At 42.2% G+C, this 24,068-nt stretch overlaps 1 protein-coding gene across 1 annotated transcript in view; it reads left to right on the top strand.

The window, feature by feature from the left end:
- Nucleotides 1-24,068, top strand: part of MYO7A (myosin VIIA) — a 285,017-nt gene that overhangs the window by 102,507 nt on the left and 158,442 nt on the right. Inside the window, exons 6-10 of the mRNA XM_077298716.1 lie at nt 10,778-10,962; nt 12,969-13,090; nt 17,147-17,289; nt 19,782-19,895; nt 20,233-20,386. Of these exons, the coding sequence (XP_077154831.1) occupies nt 10,778-10,962; nt 12,969-13,090; nt 17,147-17,289; nt 19,782-19,895; nt 20,233-20,386 (718 nt within the window). The remainder of the gene's footprint in view (nt 1-10,777; nt 10,963-12,968; nt 13,091-17,146; nt 17,290-19,781; nt 19,896-20,232; nt 20,387-24,068) is intronic.

Below are 24,068 nucleotides of genomic sequence, written 5' to 3'. Positions count from 1 at the left end.
CAAGGTTCATTATTGCTAAGCCCTGAGGAGGCATCTCACCAGCTTGTGAGCCACCATGGCATGTTCTCTGGTCACCGTCATGTCACCTGCTGCATATTCACTACTCATTGTGACATAATCCATGTAAACCACTATTGTGCATGTTATATTATCCTGTTTTACTTCACTTGTAATAACAAATGTAACAAATCTTTGTGTCTTGGATGGCAGCCATGTTGTTTAATCAAGAATTTGGGATATATTCAGTCTATAACTGCAGTACAGTAACATGTGTGTCCCCTTAAAACAAATAATGCCTCCTGAGTGCCCCCCTTTAGAAAGTATTGATGCCCTCTGAGTGTCCCCTCCAAAAGTCCTCTTCTCTCCTGGACACAGCGAGCCAACAATGGAATGAAATAACATAATTGTGCCATCTGCGTTGGGACGGTGACGTCATATAGGCCACTAAAATCATCTGTTATCTGTGGGTGCCGAGCACCTAATGAGACAGCTATAGGCTGGACCACGGTGAGTCATTGGACGTGGTATATCTCGATTTTTCCAAAGCGTTTGATACCGTGCCGCACAAGAGGTTGGTACACAAAATGAGAATGCTTGGTCTGGGGGAAAATGTGTGTAAATGGGTTAGTAACTGGCTTAGTGATAGAAAGCAGAGGGTGGTTATAAATGGTATAGTGTCTAACTGGGTCGCTGTGACCAGTGGGGTACCGCAGGGGTCGGTATTGGGACCTGTTCTCTTCAACATATTCATTAATGATCTGGTAGAAGGTTTACACAGTAAAATATTGATATTTGCAGATGATACAAAACTATGTAAAGCAGTTAATACAAGAGAAGATAGTATTCTGCTACAGATGGATCTGGATAAGTTGGAAACTTGGGCTGAAAGGTGGCAGATGAGGTTTAACAATGATAAATGTAAGGTTATACACATGGGAAGAAGGAATCAATATCACCATTACACACTGAATGGGAAACCACTGGGTAAATCTGACATGGAGAAGGACTTGGGGATCCTAGTTAATGATAAACTTACCTGGAGCAGCCAGTGCCAGGCAGCAGCTGCCAAGGCAAACAGGATCATGGGGTGCATTAAAAGAGGTCTGGATACACATGATGAGAGCATTATACTGCCTCTGTACAAATCCCTAGTTAGACCGCACATGGAGTACTGTGTCCAGTTTTGGGCACCGGTGCTCAAGAAGGATATAATGGAACTAGAGAGAGTACAAAGGAGGGCAACAAAATTAATAAAGGGGATGGGAGAACTACAATACCCAGATAGATTAGCGAAATTAGGATTATTTAGTCTAGAAAAAAGACGACTGAGGGGCGATCTAATAACCATGTATAAGTATATAAGGGGACAATACAAAGATCTCGCTGAGGATCTGTTTATACCAAGGAAGGTGATGGGCACAAGGGGGCATTCTTTGCGTCTGGAGGAGAGAAGGTTTTTCCACCAAAATAGAAGAGGATTCTTTACTGTTAGGGCAGTGAGAATCTGGAATTGCTTGCCTGAGGAGGTGGTGATGGCGAACTCAGTCGAGGGGTTCAAGAGAGGCCTGGATGTCTTCCTGGAGCAGAACAATATTGTATCTTACAATTATTAGGTTCTGTAGAATGACGTAGATCTGGGGATTTATTATGATGGAATATAGGCTGAACTGGATGGACAAATGTCTTTTTTCGGCCTTACTAACTATGTAACTATGTAACTATGTAACCCTAGTACTTACTGTATGTGAGCAGGAGCTCAACGCTTTCTGCGGAGTGTCCCCTCCTGACGGCAGTGACTCTCGGATAGTGTGTCGCCCAACACATTCAACATGAAAAAGATTTCCCCGTATTAGATTTTTAATTTTATGGTACATCGCTAAGATGTCATAAATTAAAGGACAGAGGTCCCATTAGCAGGTCTCCTGCACAGCACCGCTACCAGGCACCCCATTGTGCAGAGAGCAGGTTGTAGCTCCCTGCACAGCTGATGCAGGATCAGAGGCGGTACTGTCAATTAAGACCCCCACCAATTATTGATGGCGTACCCTAACCATATTATAGCCACCAAATGTCCCGGATCCAATGGGAGTGTCCCGATTTGAGGGAGCAGCACTGCTGTCCTGGCAGGTCAGGGCTGTGTCCCTACTTCCACTATCTCTGTGCGATGTCATCTCTGCAGCCACTTTACCCCCTGAGGAAGCCACATTTTGTGGCGTTACGCGTGAGGACTCAGATTCTCTCCCTCTTTTATTGTCAATATGGGTTGTGTACCTGATGGGTCACATCATGTACATCTATGATCTGATCCTGCTTTGTGGTATATTTCTTCTATTTATTTTTACACCTTTTCTATTTATACCTTACTAGGTTGTTTCTTTTCCTGCATTTTGCCATATCTATGCATTTTTGTACATTCTATTTTTGTTATTCTGACTGTATTGATATGCATGCTATATATGCATAGGTCGTAGTTCTTTTTTTAACAACCCTTAGCTATGTGTTTTTTTTGCATTTCACTTGTAGGGAGATTGTAATTGTCTCCTTTTCTATTATGTCTATTATTTGCCTTACTTTGTGCTTTTATATATTTTTAAGATTATCTTGTGTTTTTTTTTCAGTGCATCAATAAAAGTTTTTTTAAATTTTTTTTGTGATATTGCAAGCATCACCTCAGTCTCTTTTTTATGGGTTACTGATGCCGTATATCCACCAACTCTTTTTTTTTTCCATATCTTCTGCCCAGCAGTCTTCACTATTCCGTAAGGCCGGCGTCACACTCGGCGTAAGACAATACGGTCCGTATTTTACGGCCGAAATACGGTGAAATGTTCCCAAAATAGTGATCCGTAGTCAGGGTGTGTCAGCGTATTTTGTGCATGGCATCCTCCGTATGTAATCCGTATGGCATCCGTACTGCGAGATTTTCGCGCAGGCTTGCAAAACCGACATCTAATGGATTTATGTGCTCAAATGTTCATTAAAACATATATACAGTATATATATATATATATATGTCATTGAGACACATATATATATATTCTGTATTTATATTTCATTCAGCGCGATATCTGTGAACAGCCGGTAATTCAATTGCCGGCTTTTCATTTCTCCTGCACAAACCCGACAGGATATGAGACATGGTTTTCATACAGTAAACCATCTCATATCCCCATTTTTTTTGCATATTCCACACTACTAATGTTAGTAGTGTGTATGTGCAAAATTTCAGCGCTGTAGCTGCTAAAATAAAGGGTTAAATGGCGGAAAAAATTGGCGTGGGCTCCCGCGCAATTTTCTCCGCCAGAATGGTAAAGCCAGTGACTGAGGGCAGATATTAATAGCCAGGAGAGGGTCCATGGTTATTGCCCCCCCCTGGCTAAAAACATCTGCCCCCAGCCACCCCAGAAAAGGCACATCTGGAAGATGCGCCAATTCTGGCACTTGGCCACTCTCTTCCCACTCCCTGTAGCGGTGGGATATGGGGTAATGAAGGGTTAATGCCACCTTGCTATTGGAAGGTGACATTAAGCCAGATTAATAATGGAGAGGCGTCAATTATGTCACCTATCCATTATTAATCCAATTGTAGGAAAGGGTTAAAAAACACACACACACACACACACGATTAAAAAGGATTTTAATGAAATAAACACAGCGGTTGTTGTAATAATTTATTGTTTTCGCAATCCATTTGCAGGCCCTCACTTGGCAAAATAATTAACGCACAATATACATACCTTCTGGTGAACCGTCTCGTCCCACGAGGTAATCCATCTGAAGGGGTTAACTAATATTACAGGCAGAGCTGCGATAAACCACTCGCTGCTGCCTGTAATCCCCGGGTGCTGAAAGGAAAGCTGGATCTGTACTTACATTGAGTCGCGGTGATGCGCCCCCTGCTGGATGTTCTCATGAACTGCAGCCTGGGAACTTTTTCCCACGCTCCAGGTCATATGAGGACATCCACCAGGGGGCGCATCACCGCGACTGAAGGAAATGTAGGTCAATGACCTACATTTCATTCATTCGCCGGGGATTACAGGCACGGAGAACAGCTGCATTTGCAGGGCTCCTGCCTGTAATATTAGTTAACCCCTTCAGATGGATTACCTCGTGGGACGAGACGGTTCACCAGAAGATATGTATCTTGTGGGTTTATTATTTTTCCAAGCGAGGGTGTTCCTGATGGATTGAGAGAACAATAAATTATTACAACAACCGCTGTGTTTATTTCATTAAAATCCTTTTTAATCATGTGTGTGTGTGTTTTTTAACCCTTTCCTACAATTGGATTAATAATGGATAGGTGACATAATTGACGCCTCTCCATTATTAATCTGGCTTAATGTCACCTTACAATAGCAAGGTGGCATTAACCCTTCATTACCCCATATCCCACCGCTACAGGGAGTGGGAAGAGAGTGGCCAAGTGCCAGAATAGGCGCATCTTCCAGATGTGCCTTTTCTGGGGTGGCTGGGGGCAGATGTTTGTAGCCAGGGGGGGCCAATAACCATGGTCCCTCTCCTGGCTATTAATATCTGCCCTCAGTCACTGGCTTTACCACTCTGGCGGAGAAAATTGCGTGGGAGCCCACGCCAATTTTTTCCGCCATTTAACCCTTTATTTTAGCAGCTACAGCGCCCAAATTTTGCATACACACACTACTAACATTAGTAGTGTGGAATATGCAAAAAAAAACGGGATATGAGATGGTTTACTGTATGTAAACCATGTCTCATATCATGTCGGGTTTGTGAAGGAGAAGGAAAAAGCCGGCAATTGAATTACCGACTTTTCACTAACACCGCTGCGTATTTCTCGCAAGTCACACTGCTGGTCCGTGTGGAATCCGTATTTTTCTCGCCCCCATAGACTTTCATTGGCGTATTATTTGCGCAATACGCTGACAAACGCAGCATGCTGCGATTTTGTACAGCCGTAGAAAGCCGTATAATACTGAACCGTAATATACGGCTAATAGGAGCAGCCCCATTGAGAAGCATTGGGCCGTATGTAATGCGAGTTTTACGGACGTAGTTTCTGCGCTCTTACGTCCGTAAAACTCGCCAGTGTGACGCCGGCCTAACTCCTACTCCTTCGGGGGATGGGGACAACATCTCTCTGCTCTAAACACATTTAGATTAATTAAACAAAACAATTATTTTCTTGAGATCTGGTTTCACCTGGATTCCAGCCTACATCATTGTAGGCAGTAGCAGAAGCTGTGAGTCCCATTTTCTATATGTAAATGTGCAGCTCTGGAATCACAGGCACATTGTACTGGTCATAGAGATGCATCTGTATATAGCAGCGCATTTCTATGTCCCTGTATTCTAGAGGGAAGATATGTTAGATTTTTTTTCTTCCTATAAAATTGCTAAAAATTAATGAAAAATAATTACAATAATGTGCATTTTTAATGCACTATTAAAAAAAAATAATACTAATCACAAATCATCAAATAACAGACTTGTTTGGTGTCTCTGTAATCAAAACAACTCACACAAAACAGTGACCAGATTATTTACAATGATTGGTAAATGGTGTTAAAAAAATATTTTTTGTCCTCTCCATTATACCCATAGGAAAATGAACCAAAAATATATTTCTATGGACATGTTCATATGTAGCATAAATGCTGCATTTTTACTACACATTTTCTGCAGGTTTTCCATACAACAGAACACAATAACAATCTTCTCTGATTATTGCATGTTTGCTGTGTTTTTTTATTCATTTTCCCCCTTATTTAATGCGTTTTAGGTGCAGATGTGAGTCTGCTTTTTTAATGCTTTTTAACATTCTTTAATGCTACAGAAAATATTTGATTCTACACTTAAAAATACAACTGAGTTGTTTAATACATGTGTTTTTTTCAGGCTACACATATAAGTTTATTTAGAAAAATGCCACAAAAATCGCACAGTACAACAGCGTCTTTAGACTCCCCGTGGGCAGGAGTTTTCATGACATCACATTCACTTTGCTTGGACATCTAGGCCGTGTTCACACGTAGCAGAAATGCTGCGATGTTTGTGCCTTTTTTTTCGCTCATACTTTCTGCTATGTTTAAACTGTCAAAGCAATGAGGATGTGATTACATTAAAACTCCCCCCACTGTGCGTCTAAAGACACTTGAATTCTGCGGTTTTGGTGCTTTTTTTTTTTTCTCTACAGGTTTCTATGGGGAGATTAAAAAAACACATGTAAAAAACTGCATTTACTTTTTTATGTGTAGAATCAAAGCATGTTTGTACTATAAAATCAGTGCTTCAAATTTGCACCAAAAATGCATAAAATAATTGGAAAAATGCATAAAATGCAACAAAAATACAATAATTAGAGAAGATCATTATTGCATAGATTGGCGAGTACACTTGGGAAAACAAATAAAAGTTTTTCCACAGTGTTTGTACCCGTCCTTACAGACACAAAAATCCCAGATGTCATATAGCTAAGCTTATGAAAGCAAGAGAAAGTCATGGCTGCTACAACTGTGGATGACCAAAAAATAAATCCATAGGTCCTAACTAGAGATTTATTTAAATTTATTTATTTTTCCTACATTTTTATAGACTTTTATGAAAGCTTATCAGAATACCGGCCACATCTAGAAGTGAATAAAAATGCCACAAAAAAATGCATTCCCAGCAGTTAACATTTTTCTGTGAGAAACATTATGTTTCAGGCCATCCGAGGCCTCAAAAACGTCACAAAAAATATTTTTCCGCTTTTTTCATGGCATTATTTTTTCCAACTTTTTTGGTTGAATTTTTTTTGTATGTTGTAACATGAATTTTTTTCAACTCCTATTGTGAAGCCTTTAGGAAAAAAAAAGCCATAAAATGATACAGTATAAACTCCACAAACCACAAAAATGCTGTGTATGAAGAGTGTTCAACAATTTATTGTCGACTTTACTGAACTAAACTTTGGTACAGATGTTAAAAAAATATCTGGCAACAGCAAGGCCGGCGTCACACAAGTGAGTTTTACGGATGTATGAGAGGTGCAGAAAATACGGATTGCATACGGTACAATGATTCTCTATGGCCCAGCTCCTATCTGCCGTATTTTAATGATCCGTATTATACGGTCTTGTAGTAGTGTGTATGTGCAAAATTTGGGCGCTCTAGCTGGTAAAATAAAGGGTTAAATGGCGGAAAAAGTTGGTGTGGGCTCCCGCACAATTTTCTCTGCCAGAGTGGGAAAGCCAGATATTGTTGATTTTTCATTTTACCTTTTTTACAGGACGAGGGTCTTCAGGTGGATTATGAGTATAATAAAATATTAAAACACCCTGTGTCTTTATTTCATTAAAATACTTTTAAATAATGTGTGTGTTTTATTAAACATTTCGTACTATTGGATTAATAATGGATAGGTGTCATAATTGACGCCTGTCCATTATTAATCTGGCTTAATGTCACCTTACAATAGCAAGGTGACATTAACCCTTCATTACCCCATATCCCACCGCTACTCGGGAGTGGGAAGAGAGTGGCCAAGTGCCAGAATAGGCGCATCTTCCAGATGTGCCTTTTCTGGGGTGGCTGGGGGCAGATGTTTTTAGCCAGGGGGGGCCAATAACCATGGACCCTCTCTAGGCTATTAATATCTGCCCTCAGTCACTGGCTTTACTACTCTGGCGGAGAAAATAGCGCGGGAGCCCACGCCAATTTTTTCCGCCATTTAACCCTTTATTTTAACAGCTAGAGCGCCCAAATTTGGCACATACACACTACTAACATTAGTAGTGTGGAATATGCAAAAAAAAAGGGATATGAGATGGTTTACTGTGTGTAATCATGTCTCATATCATGTCGGGTTTGTGAAGGAGAAAGAAAAAGCCGGCAATTGAATTACCGGCTTTTATGCTATCTCGCACTGAATTAAATATAAATACAGTATATAAATACATATATACATATATATATGTGTGTGTGTGTCTCAATGACATATATATATATATATATATATATATATATATATATATATACACTGTATATATGTTTTAACGAACATTTGAGCACATAAATCCATTAGCCTGCGAGAAAATATCGCAGTACGGATGCCATACGAATTACATACGGAGGATGCCATGCGCAAAATACACTGCACACCCTGCCTACGGATGACATACGGATCACTATTTTGGGAACATTTCTGCGTATCAAGGCCGTAAAAAACGGACTGTATTTTCATACGCTGAGTGTGACGCCGGCCTAAAAGTGCAGAAAAACGCTGTGGGTGATTCCAGCCTCAACATGTTGTTTTAGGCTTATCAACATGAGTAGGCCGCATTAGTCAGAAGTGTTACCCATAGCAACCAATCACAGCGTAGCTTTTATTTTACCAGAGCAGTTTCAGAAATGAAGCTGAGCTCTGATTGGTTGCTATGGGTATAAGGACATGTTTGTTTTTTTATTATTGATATATAAGGCCTACTAAGTGTATTCTGTGAGATTATTTTCTGGATATAACCCTAAACATAACCGGGATATAGACTGAGGCAACTGTGTGCTACTAGAACAGAGGTCCCCAACCGCCGGTCCGCGGACCAGGACCGGGCCGTTGGGGTTTTTCAGCCGGTCCGCGGCGCCGCTGACAGCTAGCTCCGCGTTTTCTGCCGTAGCCGTGACAGCTCGCAGCTCCCGACAGAGAACATTATGCAGGACGGGGTGGGGCGTCGGGCGGGTCTTAGTGACGCAGCCCTCCACACTGTGAACACAGTGTTCCTGACGGGGTGGGGCGGCAGGCTCTCCTCACTGACACGCCCCCGGCAGAACATGTTATGTGGGGCGTGCTGGGGCAGCAGACTGGCTTCAGTGACGCGGCTCCCAGTACCGGTGTTCAGTGTGTAGCGCTGCTAAGCAGCAGCGCTGTATACACTGACGCTCAATGTACAATGCTGCTACTTAGCAGCGCTGTACACCGAGGTCCCGCCAGCATCCTCCCCATACAGCGCTGCTCAGGCAGGAGCAGGGACAAGCAGGTCATGTGTGTCCAGCGCTCCTTCCCCTCCTGCTAGCTGCGAGTTGGAGGGGGAGGGGCCATATGACCAAAGCCCCGCCCCTTCCCCACCCCCACCAGGCCATGGAAAACTGTGGTCTTGCTTAAAGCCGGTCCCTGGTGCAAAAAAGGTTGGGGACCTCTGTACTAGAACATATCCAAAATAAAAGAGCAAACATTGAAAGGTGTACGCCATTATGAATTAAATGGGGCACTATGCTTTCAGATTTTAAGGGTCTATTAGGGGACAATTAGACATTCAGAACAGAATGTTTTATGTGTGGACTGTACTAAGATTCGTAGCAACCGGACCCCACAGGGTTAAGAGATTCTTTTTTTTTCATGGTACATTGGGCATATTTTCTTTAATATTTTCATACTCTCTTTTTTACATTTTTGCAAATATCAGACTATGTCAGTGGAAAAATAAAATAAATCTTTTTTTTTTCTTTTTTTTATGACCACAAGGGACCACTAAAATATATTTTACGCTTGTTCCCCTTACTATAGCATATATCTCAAACACGTGGGTTTTTTTTTGTTTCTTTTGTTTTCTTGTACAGAGGTGGGGCTAGTAATACACTTGGATTGTCCTTAGCTTCTTTTTTTTATTCTTAATCTTTTTTCTCTGATTTCATCTATTCGTTGATTTATTTTTCATGTCTTTTATTGTACACTTTGTGTCACCCATCAGCTCATTTTAAGAATTTACTTTTCTTTTATAATTGCTGGTTGACCAAGTTACAGGGGAAATCTTGTCTTCCACCTGCATTCAAGGATTATCTTTAGTTTCTTTTTTATTCATTTTTTTTTCCTGATTTTATCTATTTATTGATTTATTATTCATTCCATTTATTGTACATTTTGTGTCACCCATAAGTTCATTTCAGCATTTTTAATTTTTTTAAATATCTGATTCACACAGTTACAGGGGAATTCCAGTCTTCCGCCTGCATGCAAGGATTGTCCTTAGCTTCTTTTTTATTTGTGGATTTTTCCTGATTTTATCTATTTATTGATTTATTATTCATTTCATTTATTGTACAAGTTGTGTCACCCATAAGGTCATTTCAACATTTTACTTTTTTTTAATATCTGATTGACCCAGTTACAGGGGAAATCCAGTCTTCTGCCGGCATACCAAGGGTGGGTCTCTTATGACCCAGCAAGCCCAGCTCCCAGCCTACACCCAGAGATCACAGGACTGCTGGGTCCGGAGGAGGAAGTGCTGTCAGCACTGTGTATACAGCGATAGGGCAGAAACCATAATAAACCATCTCTGGCTTCTCTGTGGGGATGGGCCTACAGAAACAAGTGCGGTCAGAACCACAAGTTATTGAAGACTGTTACATGTTTATTGATTATATAAATAAAAATTAATAACAGATAAAAAAAAAGATTTTACGCCGCACTGTCTAAGGACTGGAAAACAAAGTGACCATGATTTATGTTAATGTGGATAAAAAGGGGGTTTCTTCACACTCCCAGGTTAGGCAGGGGTGGGGTTTAAAAGGTTCTGCAAATTTAGGATGTAAATTTTAGTACGTTGTTTCCCTCTGCCCCTTCTTCAACTAGTCTGTATTGAGAACAGGTCTGTATATGACAAGATAGTACTGGTGGTATATTGTTGTATAGCACATGGCGGATACATATAATAGTACCATATGGTAGAACATTGGACATAGTGGTACAGGGTGCACGATCCACTTAAATGACTATTCTACTCTCACCATTACATAAATGATTCTCATTTTCCTCTTGCAGACGTACACTGGATCCATTTTAGTTGCTGTAAACCCCTACCAGCTGCTCCCCATCTACACTCCGGACCAGATACGCCTGTATACCAACAAAAAGATTGGAGAAATGCCGCCCCACATCTTTGCCATAGCCGACAACTGTTACTTCAATATGCAGCGAAACAGTAAGGACCAGTGTTGTATCATTAGGTGAGGAAAACACCCCACTATCAGGCTTATGGGTCACGGGAGCAGTTAAAATGCCATTGTGGTTAATTTGTTAACCCTTTAAAGAAGTAGCCATTTTTCATGTTTGATTTGTTTTGTTTATTTCCTCCCCTTCCTCCAAGGTCCATTTTTTTTTTATTTTGTAGGACAAATTCTGCTTTTTAATGACATCATTCACTTTCCCATATATTGTACTGAAAAACAGGGAAAAAATCTAAATGGGTGGAAAAAAGCCCCCAAATTCCAACATTATTTTTTTGATTTTCGTTTAGTTTTTACCCTGCTTTTAAAATAACAAGAAAACTTGACTTTTCAAGCTCAATACGATTATGATGATAGTAAATTTAAAACTTTTTTTATTTATTTTTTTTGGTGGGGGCTCCATTTTCTTAGCTTCATAACTTTTTTATTTTTTCATTGATGAAACTGTGTGAGGACATATTTTGGGGGGCCAACTTATGGTTTTTATTGGTACCATTTTAAGGTGCATAAGATGGTTTGATAACTTTCTATTGTGTTCTTTTGAGGAAATGCTTTGAATAAAACAGCAATTCTGGTGTTTCAGAAAAACTTTTTCTGTGTTTACCGTATGGGTTAATTAACTTTATATTTTGATTAATCTGACCTTTACAGATGTGGAAATATCAAATAGCCCTTTTTTATTTGATTTTCAGATTAGGAAAATGAGGGGATTTTTTTTTTATCTTAGTTTACTAATATATTTTGCATTTTTTGTAACTACTTTTTTAATTTTTATTAGTGTGGGATTTGAACATGTAATCATCTGATTGCTTGTACTGCATACTGCAATGCTTTAGTATAGGCTTTCTTGCTGTAGTATAGGCTCCCACGTGCCGTGGTAACCCATCATCACCCCTCAACTGCATCATCACGGGGTCTGACGAGGAGCATCCACATGTATGCCGCACTATTTCAGACCATTTAAATGACGCTGTCAGATATGGACAGCAGCATGTAAAGGGTTAAACAGCATTCATTGATGGTGTTAGAGATAGGTGTATTACCCAGCCGGCACCCGCGCTGTATACAGTAAAGCGGGCTCAAACCCTGAGTTTGCTCCATATACCGACACCCAACCAGTAACATTACAGGTTGCGTTATAGGGGTCAGAGTTATTTTTTCCTGATATAGAGCGCCAAATTTGTGTAGTCATAAAATTTCATTGTAAAATTCTAGCTGCCTACTGTTGCCACTAGGGGGATCTCACTGCATACTGTCCCTACTTAAAGAGGACCAGTCACGTGCTCAAAAAAAACAAGTTAAATCTCTTAGTAAAATCTCTGTGTTCCCCAGAATCTGCTGCTTTTTTCCATTTTGCATTGTACCACTCCATTGCATAGATATTCACATTTGTTGCTTTTGTAGCACAGTATGTGAAATCTTTGCTTACAGTGTAACTCAGCGTGTCTTCAGAGTCTTCTCTAAAGGGAGGATGTTCACTTTCACTCCTAGATGCTGCCAATTACCGCTCAGCAGCATCTGAGACTACTAGATCAGCTGCTAAGCTGTGATTGGCAGCGTATAGGAGGGAAGAGTCAAAGCGCACGCCCCATAGAAGACTCTGAAGAAACACCCAGTTGCACTGCAATCAGAGGTTTCACATACTCTGCTATAAAAGCAAAACATTTAAATATCTCTGCAATGGAGCCACGCAGAACAAAACTGAAAATAGCTTCAGAATCAGGGGAGCTCATGGATTTTTAGAAGGCATTTATCAATTTTGCTTGCGCAAGTGACATATCCCCTTTAATTCTATAAAAACAATAAGCTCATAAGCACCCTCTAATGGTGGCTGATGCAGACAGAATTTTAAAATATTTTAAATACAAAATAGACTGTACGTCAGAATTAAATTTAGACGTTTGTTCCTATCACTGAGTTGTAATATTTTATGTTGTTCTTACCTGCTGCCACTATCTATTGATAATTGAGTTTGTCTTATTGATATGTGATATCATCTATTGCAGTGGTGAATCCGGCGCCGGTAAAACTGAGAGCACTAAACTGATCCTGCAGTTCCTGGCAGCTATCAGCGGTCAGCACTCATGGATAGAGCAACAAGTCCTGGAAGCCAATCCCATCCTTGAGGGTCAGTAGGAAATACCTCCAAACTTTTACTATACATAGGATCAAGCATATCTCCCAATTTTTTAAGAACAGAAAGAGAGACAAATTGTGCAGCACGCTAAGCATGCCTTGGCAAATTTGGATCACGCCCCTAACCTCACCCCAATCCACGCCCATTTACCATGTTTTTCTCCCCTAGCGGGAGGAGATCTCAGACGGGCGCTGGAAGTGAGGGACGTTCAGCAGACGCCCAAGACTGCAGGGTGTAAACCCATATCTGGACTGTCCGCTGTATCCAGGGGACTCCGGTCCAGCGTCCAGGCCGTGCTACCTGGCAGCTGAATGGGAGGCCGCAAATCTCTTACCTTCCAGTGTCCCCAGTGCGGCTTTTGATTGTTACCTATATGTAGCTTCACTATTCGACATCTGACTTTTTTGTGTCTGTAAGGCTTCTTTCACACTAGCGTTGGGCTCGGCCCGTCGCAGTGCGTCGGGCCGAGGTCACCGACGCTAGCGTTGTCTCCACCGCACAACAGGGGCAGCGGATGCATTTTTCCAGTGCATCCGCTGCCCCATTGTGAGGTGCGGGGAGGTGGGGGCGGACTTCCGGCCGCGCATGCGCGGTCGGAAAAAGCGGACCGTCGGCCGCAAAAAACATTACATGTAACGTTTTTTTGCGGCCGACGGTCCGCCACAACACGGCGCAACCGTCGCGCGACGGTTGCGACGTGTGGCAATCCGTCGCAATGCGTCGCTAATGTTAGTCAATGGAGAAAAAACGCATCCTGCAAGCACTTTTGCAGGATGCGTTTTTTCTGCAAAACGACGCATTGTGACGGATTGCAGTTAACGCTAGTGTGAAAGTAGCCTAAGGCCGTGTTCACATGTTGCAGAAATACTGTTTTTTGTTTTCTGCACCAAACTACACAATAACAATCTTGTCCGCCTTATTTGATGCGTTTCTGGTGCAGATGTGAAGACGCATTTTTAATTTTTTCTTTTATATTACAGAAAAGTTTTGATTCTGCAATTATAAAATGAACTGCAGTTTTTTGCAAGTGTTGTTCTAGGCTCCAAATATAGGGCAAGAGAGAGTAAAAAAAAGCAGAAAAACCGCACAGTTCAGCAGCGTCCTTGGGCGCACAATGGCCGCAGTTTTCATGAAATCACATCCACTTTGCTTCGACAGTTAAAAAGCAGAATTTCTGTGCAAAAAAAGCAAAAGAAAATATTCAACATTTACGCTACATGTGAACACAGTCTAAATTTTTAAGCAAATGTGATGCTATGAAATCTCTGCCCTCGATGCGTATAAAGATGCTGCTGAACTCTGCGGTTTTGATGCATTTTTTTCTCTATAGACTTCTCTTGAAAAAAAAAGCCATTAAAAAAGACACCATTGCATTTTTAAGGCAGAATCAAAGCTTTTCTGTAGTATTAAGAAGGCGTTAAAAACCCTGCTTCATATCTGCACCAAAAATTGCATCAAATAAACAGGAAAAGGCATAAGAGAAGCGCAGCAAACACGCAATAATCGGAGGAGATTGTTATTGCGTTGTGTGGTGAGGACACCTGCAGAAAGAAAGCAGCATTTGCATTACATGTGAACACGGCCTCGGCATTACAGTGTTATTTTTTCTCTATTAAACCCATAAAAAATGTAATATCAGTCACGCTATCTTTTTGCGCCATTTACCATTTTCCCTCCCGGAAATAATCTGATCGCTGTGATCTGCGGGTTGATACAATTACAGGGACACCAAATATGTCCATGTTATTTGTTGATTTGTAATTTTTATTATTTAAAAAAAATGCATTAAAAATGACATCATTTTTTTCATTATCAAGTTATTTTATTATTATTTTTTAGTATTTTTATAGGATGAAAAAATCTCTTATTATCCCTCTAGAACACAAATACATTGTACATGTCCAACCCGTATGTAGGCTGGGACAGTGACGCCAGCGCTGATTGTGTGACAGGGTGACAGGGTGTCACGCTATGACAGTCTTTGGTAAGGAAGGAGGGGGCATCAAACTATCCATGCAACTGGGATGCTAACTATCCCTGTCCCGGGGGCACTCTTAAAGGTAGAGAGGCCTGAGTCTCAGACCTTACTATTCTCCAGTTAATTTTCTAACCTGTCCCCTCCCCTTCCCCAGGAGGCCTAGGAAAGATATGTATACACGTAAGACACAGGGATAACGAAAAGCAACTTACATGCAAAAACACACACCAAGGGTAGAAAGGAATAAAAGGAAAGATAGTAAGGTGCAAACCAAATAAGAATAGGATATTGAAGAAAGAAAACACCCCAAAACAGCAAACAACAACAATCTCCAGCAGCAACTACAAACTCCAACTTCAGCGCACCAACTCCAGCAAGCCAGGAAGCAAAATTTTCACAGACAGGGATGAGAAGGTCTGGCCAGGTTATATAGAGAGAGAAAACTAGCAGGTCAGGAGCAGCTGTTACATGAGGCTGTATGTCACTGTGGCGCCCCAGGGTCCTGGTCGTCACAGTAATGTCGCTTTCCTCACGGGGAGAGCGATGCTATGTTTGGAGGCAAGAAAGGATAACTGTAACCAGGTACCACAAACATGCAACACATTCACACTCCAGGCCACTAGGGAGAGCTTTTGATCCTATTTACTAGGTGACTCCCCATATATATATATATATATATATATATATATATATATATATAACTGGTAGTCTGTAGGGAAAGTTAGTTCCAGACAGCCGTCTGAGGAGGACAGAGGGTTTACGAAGCTGTGCATGCCCTCAGAGCTGGTCCCGGAAAGAGAAATTTAGAAAGCAGAATTGATTGCAGCGAGCATGCAGGAAAGCAGAGCACAGGAGAGGATACCAGAAGGGGACCAGCCCCGAGCAGGCTGCCTCCTTCTGAGGAGCAGAACACCAGTAGCCGGAACACCGAGGTTGTAAGGACCACCACGCCTTACATCAGAGACCGTCAGGGCAGCTAATTGCACGTTACCTGTCCGCACCCACACCCAGGGGGCACGGTGACACCCCACAGAGGCGGGTCATCTAAGAGACCCTATAAACAGGCTCAAGTCACCAGTCATACGAGTTTTGTCCTATCCTAACCGGGGACAGAGAGAGAAAGAGATAACATCTGTGAGGACCTTATGTGAAGCTTAGCAGTAAGGGACTACACCACTACAGCGCAAAGGAAGGCTTCTATTTTCCACCTGGATAAGGGGACTCTGGACTTGCCTCCAAACCGGCCGGACCCTGCCTGCCCTGTGATCTGGTGCCCTGGACTGTGGCTGCTGAAGTCTTCAGTAAACGAGGTGAAGAGACTGCAAACCTGTGTGGAACGAGGGTTCCTTACTGCACCTCTCACCATTCTACCATCTACACACTGGGAAGCCCTGGGGATACACTTCACCTGGGGGAAGGTATACCATCTAGCTGCCATAACATCACCCCAGAGGATCCCTTAAAGCAGCGTCGGTCACCCTGACCGAATACCACAGGTGGCGTCACGAACATAAACTTTATTCCCTTTAAAGACCTTTCCTTTTTACATGGGCGCCCTGGGCCACGGACCAGGTCACCACGGTGACATACACCTGTGAACACCGGACCTGGTACCGAGTACCCCACGGCCCCGGGGGGCGACTCGTCACTAACCAGCATCACATACGGTTGGGATCTGTTGATCAAGTGCTGATTGTCATGCAGAAAAAACTGTTGTATGATGAACAGTTCTGGAGCTTTTGGGTTTTCATAATTTTGCCAAATATTCTTTAGCAAAATTTGCGACATGTTTTCTTGATAAAGCACAAAAATGTAAAATTTTCCTATGTTACACTATGGATACATAAATAACTTAAAGGGTCATTATTGATGAACTATCTTTAGGATAGGTGGGGGTCCCCACTGATCTGCTGTAATTAGATGCCAGACCCCCAATCATCTGCTATTCCTAAAGATAGGTCATTAATATCGGAAACCTGGAAAACTGTTTTAAGCCTTCGAGAATCTGAAACCACATGTGAGATTTAGTGCTCATCCTGATGTTGGCTCTGTTATTGATGCCCTTACAGCGTTTGGCAACGCCAAGACAATTCGCAATGACAATTCCAGCCGGTTTGGGAAATACATTGACATTCACTTCAATAAGAAAGGAGCCATTGAGGGCGCCAAGATTGAGCAATATCTACTGGAAAAGTCTCGTGTCTGCAGACAGGTAAAGAAATACTGTACCAATGTGATAATCCAGAAAGTTTTAGTAAGTGATAAGGATGGTAATTCACACTCTCTAGACAATTTAATGAATAGTGAGTTCAGCTCTGGAGTATAATACAGGATGTAACTCAGGATCAGTAATGTAATGTATGTATACAGTGACTGCACCAGCAGAATAGTGAGTGCAGCTCTGGGGTATAATACAGGATGTAACTCAGGATCAGTAATGTAATGTATGTACACAGTGACTGCACCAGCAGAATAGTGAGTGCAGCTCTGGGGTATAATACAGGATGTAACTCAGGATCAGTAATGTAATGTATGTACACAGTGACTGCACCAGCAGAATAGTGAGTGCAGCTCTGGGGTATAATACAGGAGGTAACCCAGGATCAGTAATGTAATGTATGTACACAGTGACTGCACCAGCAGAATAGTGAGTGCAGCTCTGGGGTATAATACAGGATGTAACTCAGGATCAGTAATGTAATGTATGTACACAGTGACTGTACCAGCAGAATAGTGAGTGCAGCTCTGGAGTATAATACAGGATGTAACACAGGATCAGTAATGTAATGTATATACACAGTGACTGCACCAGCAGAATAGAGAGTGCAGCTCTGGGGTATAATACAGGGTGTAACTCAGGATCAGTAATGTAATGTATATAGACAGTGATTGCACCAGCAGAATAGTGAGTGCAGCTCTGGGGTATAATACAGGATGTAACTCAGGATCAGTAATGTATGTACACAGTGACTGCACCAGCAGAATAGTGAGTGCAGCTCTGGAGTATAATACAGGATGTAACTCAGGATCAGTAATGTAATGTATGTACACAGTGACTGCACCAGCAGAATAGTGAGTGCAGCTCTGGGGTATAATACAGGATGTAACTCAGGATCAGTAATGTAATGTATGTACACAGTGACTGCACCAGCAGAATAGTGAGTGCAGCTCTGGGGTATAATACAGGAGGTAACCCAGGATCAGTAATGTAATGTATGTATACAGTGAGTGCACCAGCAGAATAGTGAGTGCAGCTCTGGGGTATAATACAGGAGGTAACTCAGGATCAGTAATGTAATGTATGTACACAGTGACTGCACCAGCAGAATAGTGAGTTCAGCTCTGGGGTATAATACAGGATGTAACTCAGGATCAGTAATGTAATGTATGTACACAGTGACTGTACCAGCAGAATAGTGAGTGCAGCTCTGGAGTATAATACAGGATGTAACACAGGATCAGTAATGTAATGTATATACACAGTGACTGCACCAGCAGAATAGAGAGTGCAGCTCTGGGGTATAATACAGGGTGTAACTCAGGATCAGTAATGTAATGTATATAGACAGTGATTGCACCAGCAGAATAGTGAGTGCAGCTCTGGAGTATAATACAGGATGTAACTCAGGATCAGTAATGTAATGTATGTACACAGTGACTGCACCAGCAGAATAGTGAGTGCAGTTCTGGGGTATAATACAGGATGTAACTCAGGATCAGTAATGTAATGTATGTACACAGTGACTGCACCAGCAGAATAGTGAGTGCAGCTCTGGGGTATAATACAGGAGGTAACCCAGGATCAGTAATGTAATGTATGTATACAGTGAGTGCACCAGCAGAATAGTGAGTGCAGCTCTGGGGTATAATACAGGAGGTAACTCAGGATCAGTAATGTAATGTATGTACACAGTGACTGCACCAGCAGAATAGTGAGTTCAGCTCTGGGGTATAATACAGGATGTAACTCAGGATCAGTAATGTAATGTATGTACACAGTGACTGCACCAGCAGAATAGTGAGTGCAGCTCTGGGGTATAATACAGGAGGTAACCCAGGATCAGTAATGTAATGTATGTATACAGTGAGTGCACCAGCAGAATAGTGAGTGCAGCTCTGGGGTATAATACAGGAGGTAACCCAGGATCAGTAATGTAATGTATGTATACAGTGAGTGCACCAGCAGAATAGTGAGTGCAGCTCTGGGGTATAATACAGGAGGTAACTCAGGATCAGTAATGTAATGTATGTACACAGTGACTGCACCAGCAGAATAGTGAGTTCAGCTCTGGGGTATAATACAGGATGTAACTCAGGATCAGTAATGTAATGTATGTACACAGTGACTGCACCAGCAGAATAGTGAGTGCAGCTCTGGAGTATAATACAGGATGTAACTCAGGATCAGTAATGTAATGTATGTACACAGTGACTGCACCAGCAGAATAGTGAGTGCAGCTCTGGGGTATAATACGGGACATAACTCAGGATTAGCACAGAAAAACTAGTGTAATGTATTCATATAAGAGCTGCACTTTTATGTAGATTAACCCTAAGAACTGTAATATGGGGTTCAGAAATGAATATTCAGCTTTATTTGTACGTTTTGTTCCCATCTAAGGGTTGTACCAACTTTCTTGTTTTTGAAGGAAAGCAAATTTGAATGCCTGTTTTCTACGAGAATTCTTGTGATTTTTCTCCCAGGCTCCAGATGAGCGGAACTACCATGTGTTTTACTGTATGTTGAAAGGGATGCCTCCAGATCAAAAGAAGAAGCTAGGCCTTGGGAAAGCGACAGACTATAACTACCTCTGTATGGTGAGCGGACAATTGTTCTGAGAGTTTATTATCTTCATAAGTTTTTCCACATGTGTATCAGTGTAAATTGAAGCTACTGGGCTGCATTGCAAAATCTATAATATGGACCATACTTCCATTTATAGCAGTGTCTTTATGTGGCGGGGAGGTATGCAGCTTTTAATAAATGTGATGCAATTTCCTCCAGCGCAGAACAGGCACTGGCATTAGGTGGTTTAGCCTAGGCTAATCTGGATTGCAAGGGTCCCCAAGCCCAACGGTCCCCAAGCCCAGTGAACCCCAGCATTTTCCCAGGTTTGAATGCTCCCTTTATGATAACCTATGATTTTCCTTACAGGGGCGCTGCACCACGTGTGATGGCAGAGATGACATCAAGGAATATGCCAACATTCGTTCTGCCATGAAAGTCTTGATGTTTACCGATACTGAAAACTGGGAGATTTCCCGGCTCCTGGCTGCCATATTGCACTTGGGAAACCTGCGTTATGAAGGTAATGACCTCAATATTTCTGTACGCCCCTGTGCTGTGACTGTGGGCATGATGTCATTGCTGATATAGAGAGCTGTGATACTCTCTGCTCCAACACAGGGAATGTGGACTTTGCCAACCACCAGGTTTAGTCATCCTTAAAAAGAACAGGAGCCATTTTCAAATGATACAGTCTTTTATATTTTCTATACTTTTTTCGAAAAGAGGAAAAAACAAAGTGGTTAGACATCCAAAGAGGTGCACAAACTTAGTGGTTACACATCCAAAGAGGTGCACAAACTTAGTGGTTACACATGCGAAGAGGTTCAAAGCATAGTGGTTACACATCCAAAGAGAAGCACGGCATAATGGATACACAACCAAAGAGGAGCACGGCATAATGGATACACATCCGAAGAGGAGGACAGCATAATGGTTACACATCCAAAGTGGAAAACAGCATAATGGATACACATCCGAAGAGGAGCACAGCAAAATGGATACACATCCGAAGAGGTGCACAACATAATGGATACACATCCAAAGAGGTGCATAGCATAATGGTTTCACATCCAAAGAGGAGAACAGCATAATGGTTTCACATCCAAAGAGGAGAACAGTATAATGGTTATACATCAGAATAAATACACAGCATAATGGTTACATGTCCAAAAAAGTGCACAACATAATGATTACACATCAAAAGAGGAGCACAGCATAATGGATACACATCCAAAGAGGAGCACAGCGTAATGTTTATACATGCAAAGAGGAGCACAGCATAATGGTTAACCATACTAAGAGGTGCACAACATAATGGATACACATCCAAAGAGGTACACAGCAAAATGGTTACACATCAGAAGAAATGCACAGTCATGGTTATCAGTCATGGTACAGGAGGAGGAGGTGAGCTGTGACATCACCTATTGTGAATGATGAATCCTGTGTTATCTACTGTATATAGAGGTGTTATCAGTCATTGTACAGGAGGAGGAGGTGAGCTGTGACATCTCCTATTGTGAATGGTGGATCCTGTGTTATCAGCTGAGTATAGAGGAGATATCAGTCATTGTACAGAAGGAGGAGGTGAGCTGTGACATCACCTATTGTGAATGATGGATCCTGTGTTATCTACTGTATATAGAGGTGTTATCAGTCATTGTACAGGAGGAGGAGGTGAACTGTGACATCGCCTATTGTGAATGGTGGATCCTGTCTTATCAGTCATTGTACAGGAGGAGGAGGAGGTGAGCTGTGACATCACCTATTGTGAATGGTGGATACTGTGTTATCTACTGTATATAGAGGTGTTATCAGTGATTGTACAGGGGGAGGTGAGCTGTGACATCATCTATTGTGAATGGTGGATCCTGTGTTATCTACTGTATATAGAGGTGTTATCAGTCATTTTACAGGAGGAGGAGGAGGTGAGCTGTGACATCACCTATTGTGAATGGTGGATCCTGTGTTATCTACTGTATATAGAGGTGTTATCAGTCATTGTACAGGAGGAGGAGGTGAGCTGTGACATCACCTATTGTGAATGATGGATCCTGTATTATCTACTGTATATAGAGGTGTTATCAGTCATTGTACAGGAGGAGGAGGTGAGCTGTGACATCACCTATTGTGAACGGTGGATCCTGTGTTGGCCTTATTTTTCATTTGTAATCCTACCTGTGATGATAAGGTGACAGCTGAAAAGCCTTCTATAGAGAACAGGAAGTAGTATGGGTGTACTATAAGGTGGTTAGTGGGAAAATTGCAAGATTTTTATGCCTTTACTCTATATGGTGATGGTGTTTTTATGCAGATGTGGATACAATGCTGTGAAGTAAGAACCCTTTCAACAACAGAAGTGTTAATAGTTTATTTTTCATCAATTAGAAAAATGAAAAGTGAATGAGAAATCTAAATCCCATCAATATTTGATGACTGCCTTTTGCCTTTTCAGATCTTCTAAGTGCACGTAGTTTTTGAAGGAACTCAGCATGGAGACTGTTGCAAACATCCTAGAAAACTAACCGCAGATGTTATTTGTGTATGAGGCTTGTGCGGATCCTTCTGTCTCCATGTGATCCCAGACACACTGGATGATGTGAGATCAGGGCTCTGTGGGGTCCGGATCCTCACTTCCAGGACTCCTTGCTCTTCTTTACACTGAGGATCGTTCTTAATGACATTGGCTATGTGTTGGGGGTTGTTGCCCTGCTGATAAATAATACATTTGGAGCCAATCAGATGCCTCCATGATGGTATTACAGGGTAGGCATTTCCCATATTTCTCAGCATTAAGGACACCAAGAAATAAGCAACCTTGAGGGCTGTAGATGCAGTGGTCAACCAGAGGAACTTAATGCAGCAGATGAAAGACACGTCGTTACTTCCCTTCAAAATCAGGAGCCCAGCAGTGCCATCAACTCAGAACCGGCAGTAAGCTGTAGAGCCTATCTATACCCATTAACTGTTAGCAAAAATCTGGGCAGAAGTGGTCTATGTAAGGGGTAACAGAGACTGGTATATGCCCTCATTCCCCTCACCCATTTAAAGGGAGCCTGTCACCCCGTTTTTTCAGTATGAGATAAAAATACCATTAAATAGGGGCAGAGCTGTGCTTTACAATAGTGTATTTTGTGTACCCTGATTCCCCACCTATGCTGCCGAAATACCTTACCAAAGTCGCCGTTTTCGCCTGTCAATCAATGTGGTCTGGTCAAATGGGCGTGGTGGAATCGCTGGTTTCTCCCCCAGATCTTGCTTACCTTTCCGTTGGTGGCGTAGTGGTTTGCGCATGCCCAACAGCGGAATGCACTGCGCAGCTGAAGGAAAAGAGTGCGATCTGCGCTATTAAACGGTTTAGCGCTGGCGGCGGCCATCTTCCTGAGGCCGCGCGTGCGCAGATGGTAGTGCTCTGCTTCCCGGGGCTTCAGGAAAATGGCCACAGGATGCCGCGCGTGCGCAGATGGAGATCGCGGCGGCCATTTTCGGGAAGCCGAGCACTACCATCTGCGCACGCGCGGCCTCAGGAAGATGGCCGCCGCCAGCGCTAAACCGTTTAATAGCGCAGATTGCGCTCTTTTTCTTCAGCTGCGCAGTGCATTCCGCTGTTGGGCATGCGCAAACCACTACGCCACCAACGGAAAGGTAAGCAAGATCTGGGGGAGAAACCAGCAATTCCACCACGCCCATTTGACCAGACCACATTGATTGACAGGTGAAAACGGCGACTTTGGTAAGGTATTTCGGCAGCATAGGTGGGGAATCAGGGTACACAAAATACACTATTGTAAAGCACAGTACAGGCCCTATTTAATGGTATTTTTATCTCATACTGAAAAAACGGGGTGACAGGTTCCCTTTAAGCACATCCCAGTTGAAGCTATTACTAAATGATGTATGTTGTTGTAGTTAAATGCCATATCTAGTGCTGTTATGTACATACATTTATATATTGTCTTTCTGTATATGCTGTTTAATGAAGATGGTTACTTAGGGAAAGGGCAGTACCTTAATTAGGACACTAGATGGGGCACAGTAGGATTAGGTAATAGAAGCTTAGTATACTAGCTAGTTAATATAGGAGGGGCCAGCTGTGGTTAAGACATGAGCATTTCCTCAAGTGAGTCAGAAAAGCCAGGAAGCTGAAACAGCTCAGGAGGGCCAGAGAGCCCAGACAGTCCCGGAGGGCCTTAGGCCCAGGG

This window comes from Ranitomeya variabilis, chromosome 3, assembly GCF_051348905.1.
Source record: "Ranitomeya variabilis isolate aRanVar5 chromosome 3, aRanVar5.hap1, whole genome shotgun sequence".
Classification (NCBI taxonomy): domain Eukaryota; kingdom Metazoa; phylum Chordata; class Amphibia; order Anura; family Dendrobatidae; genus Ranitomeya; species Ranitomeya variabilis.
This window is presented reverse-complemented; position numbering and strand designations above follow the sequence as displayed.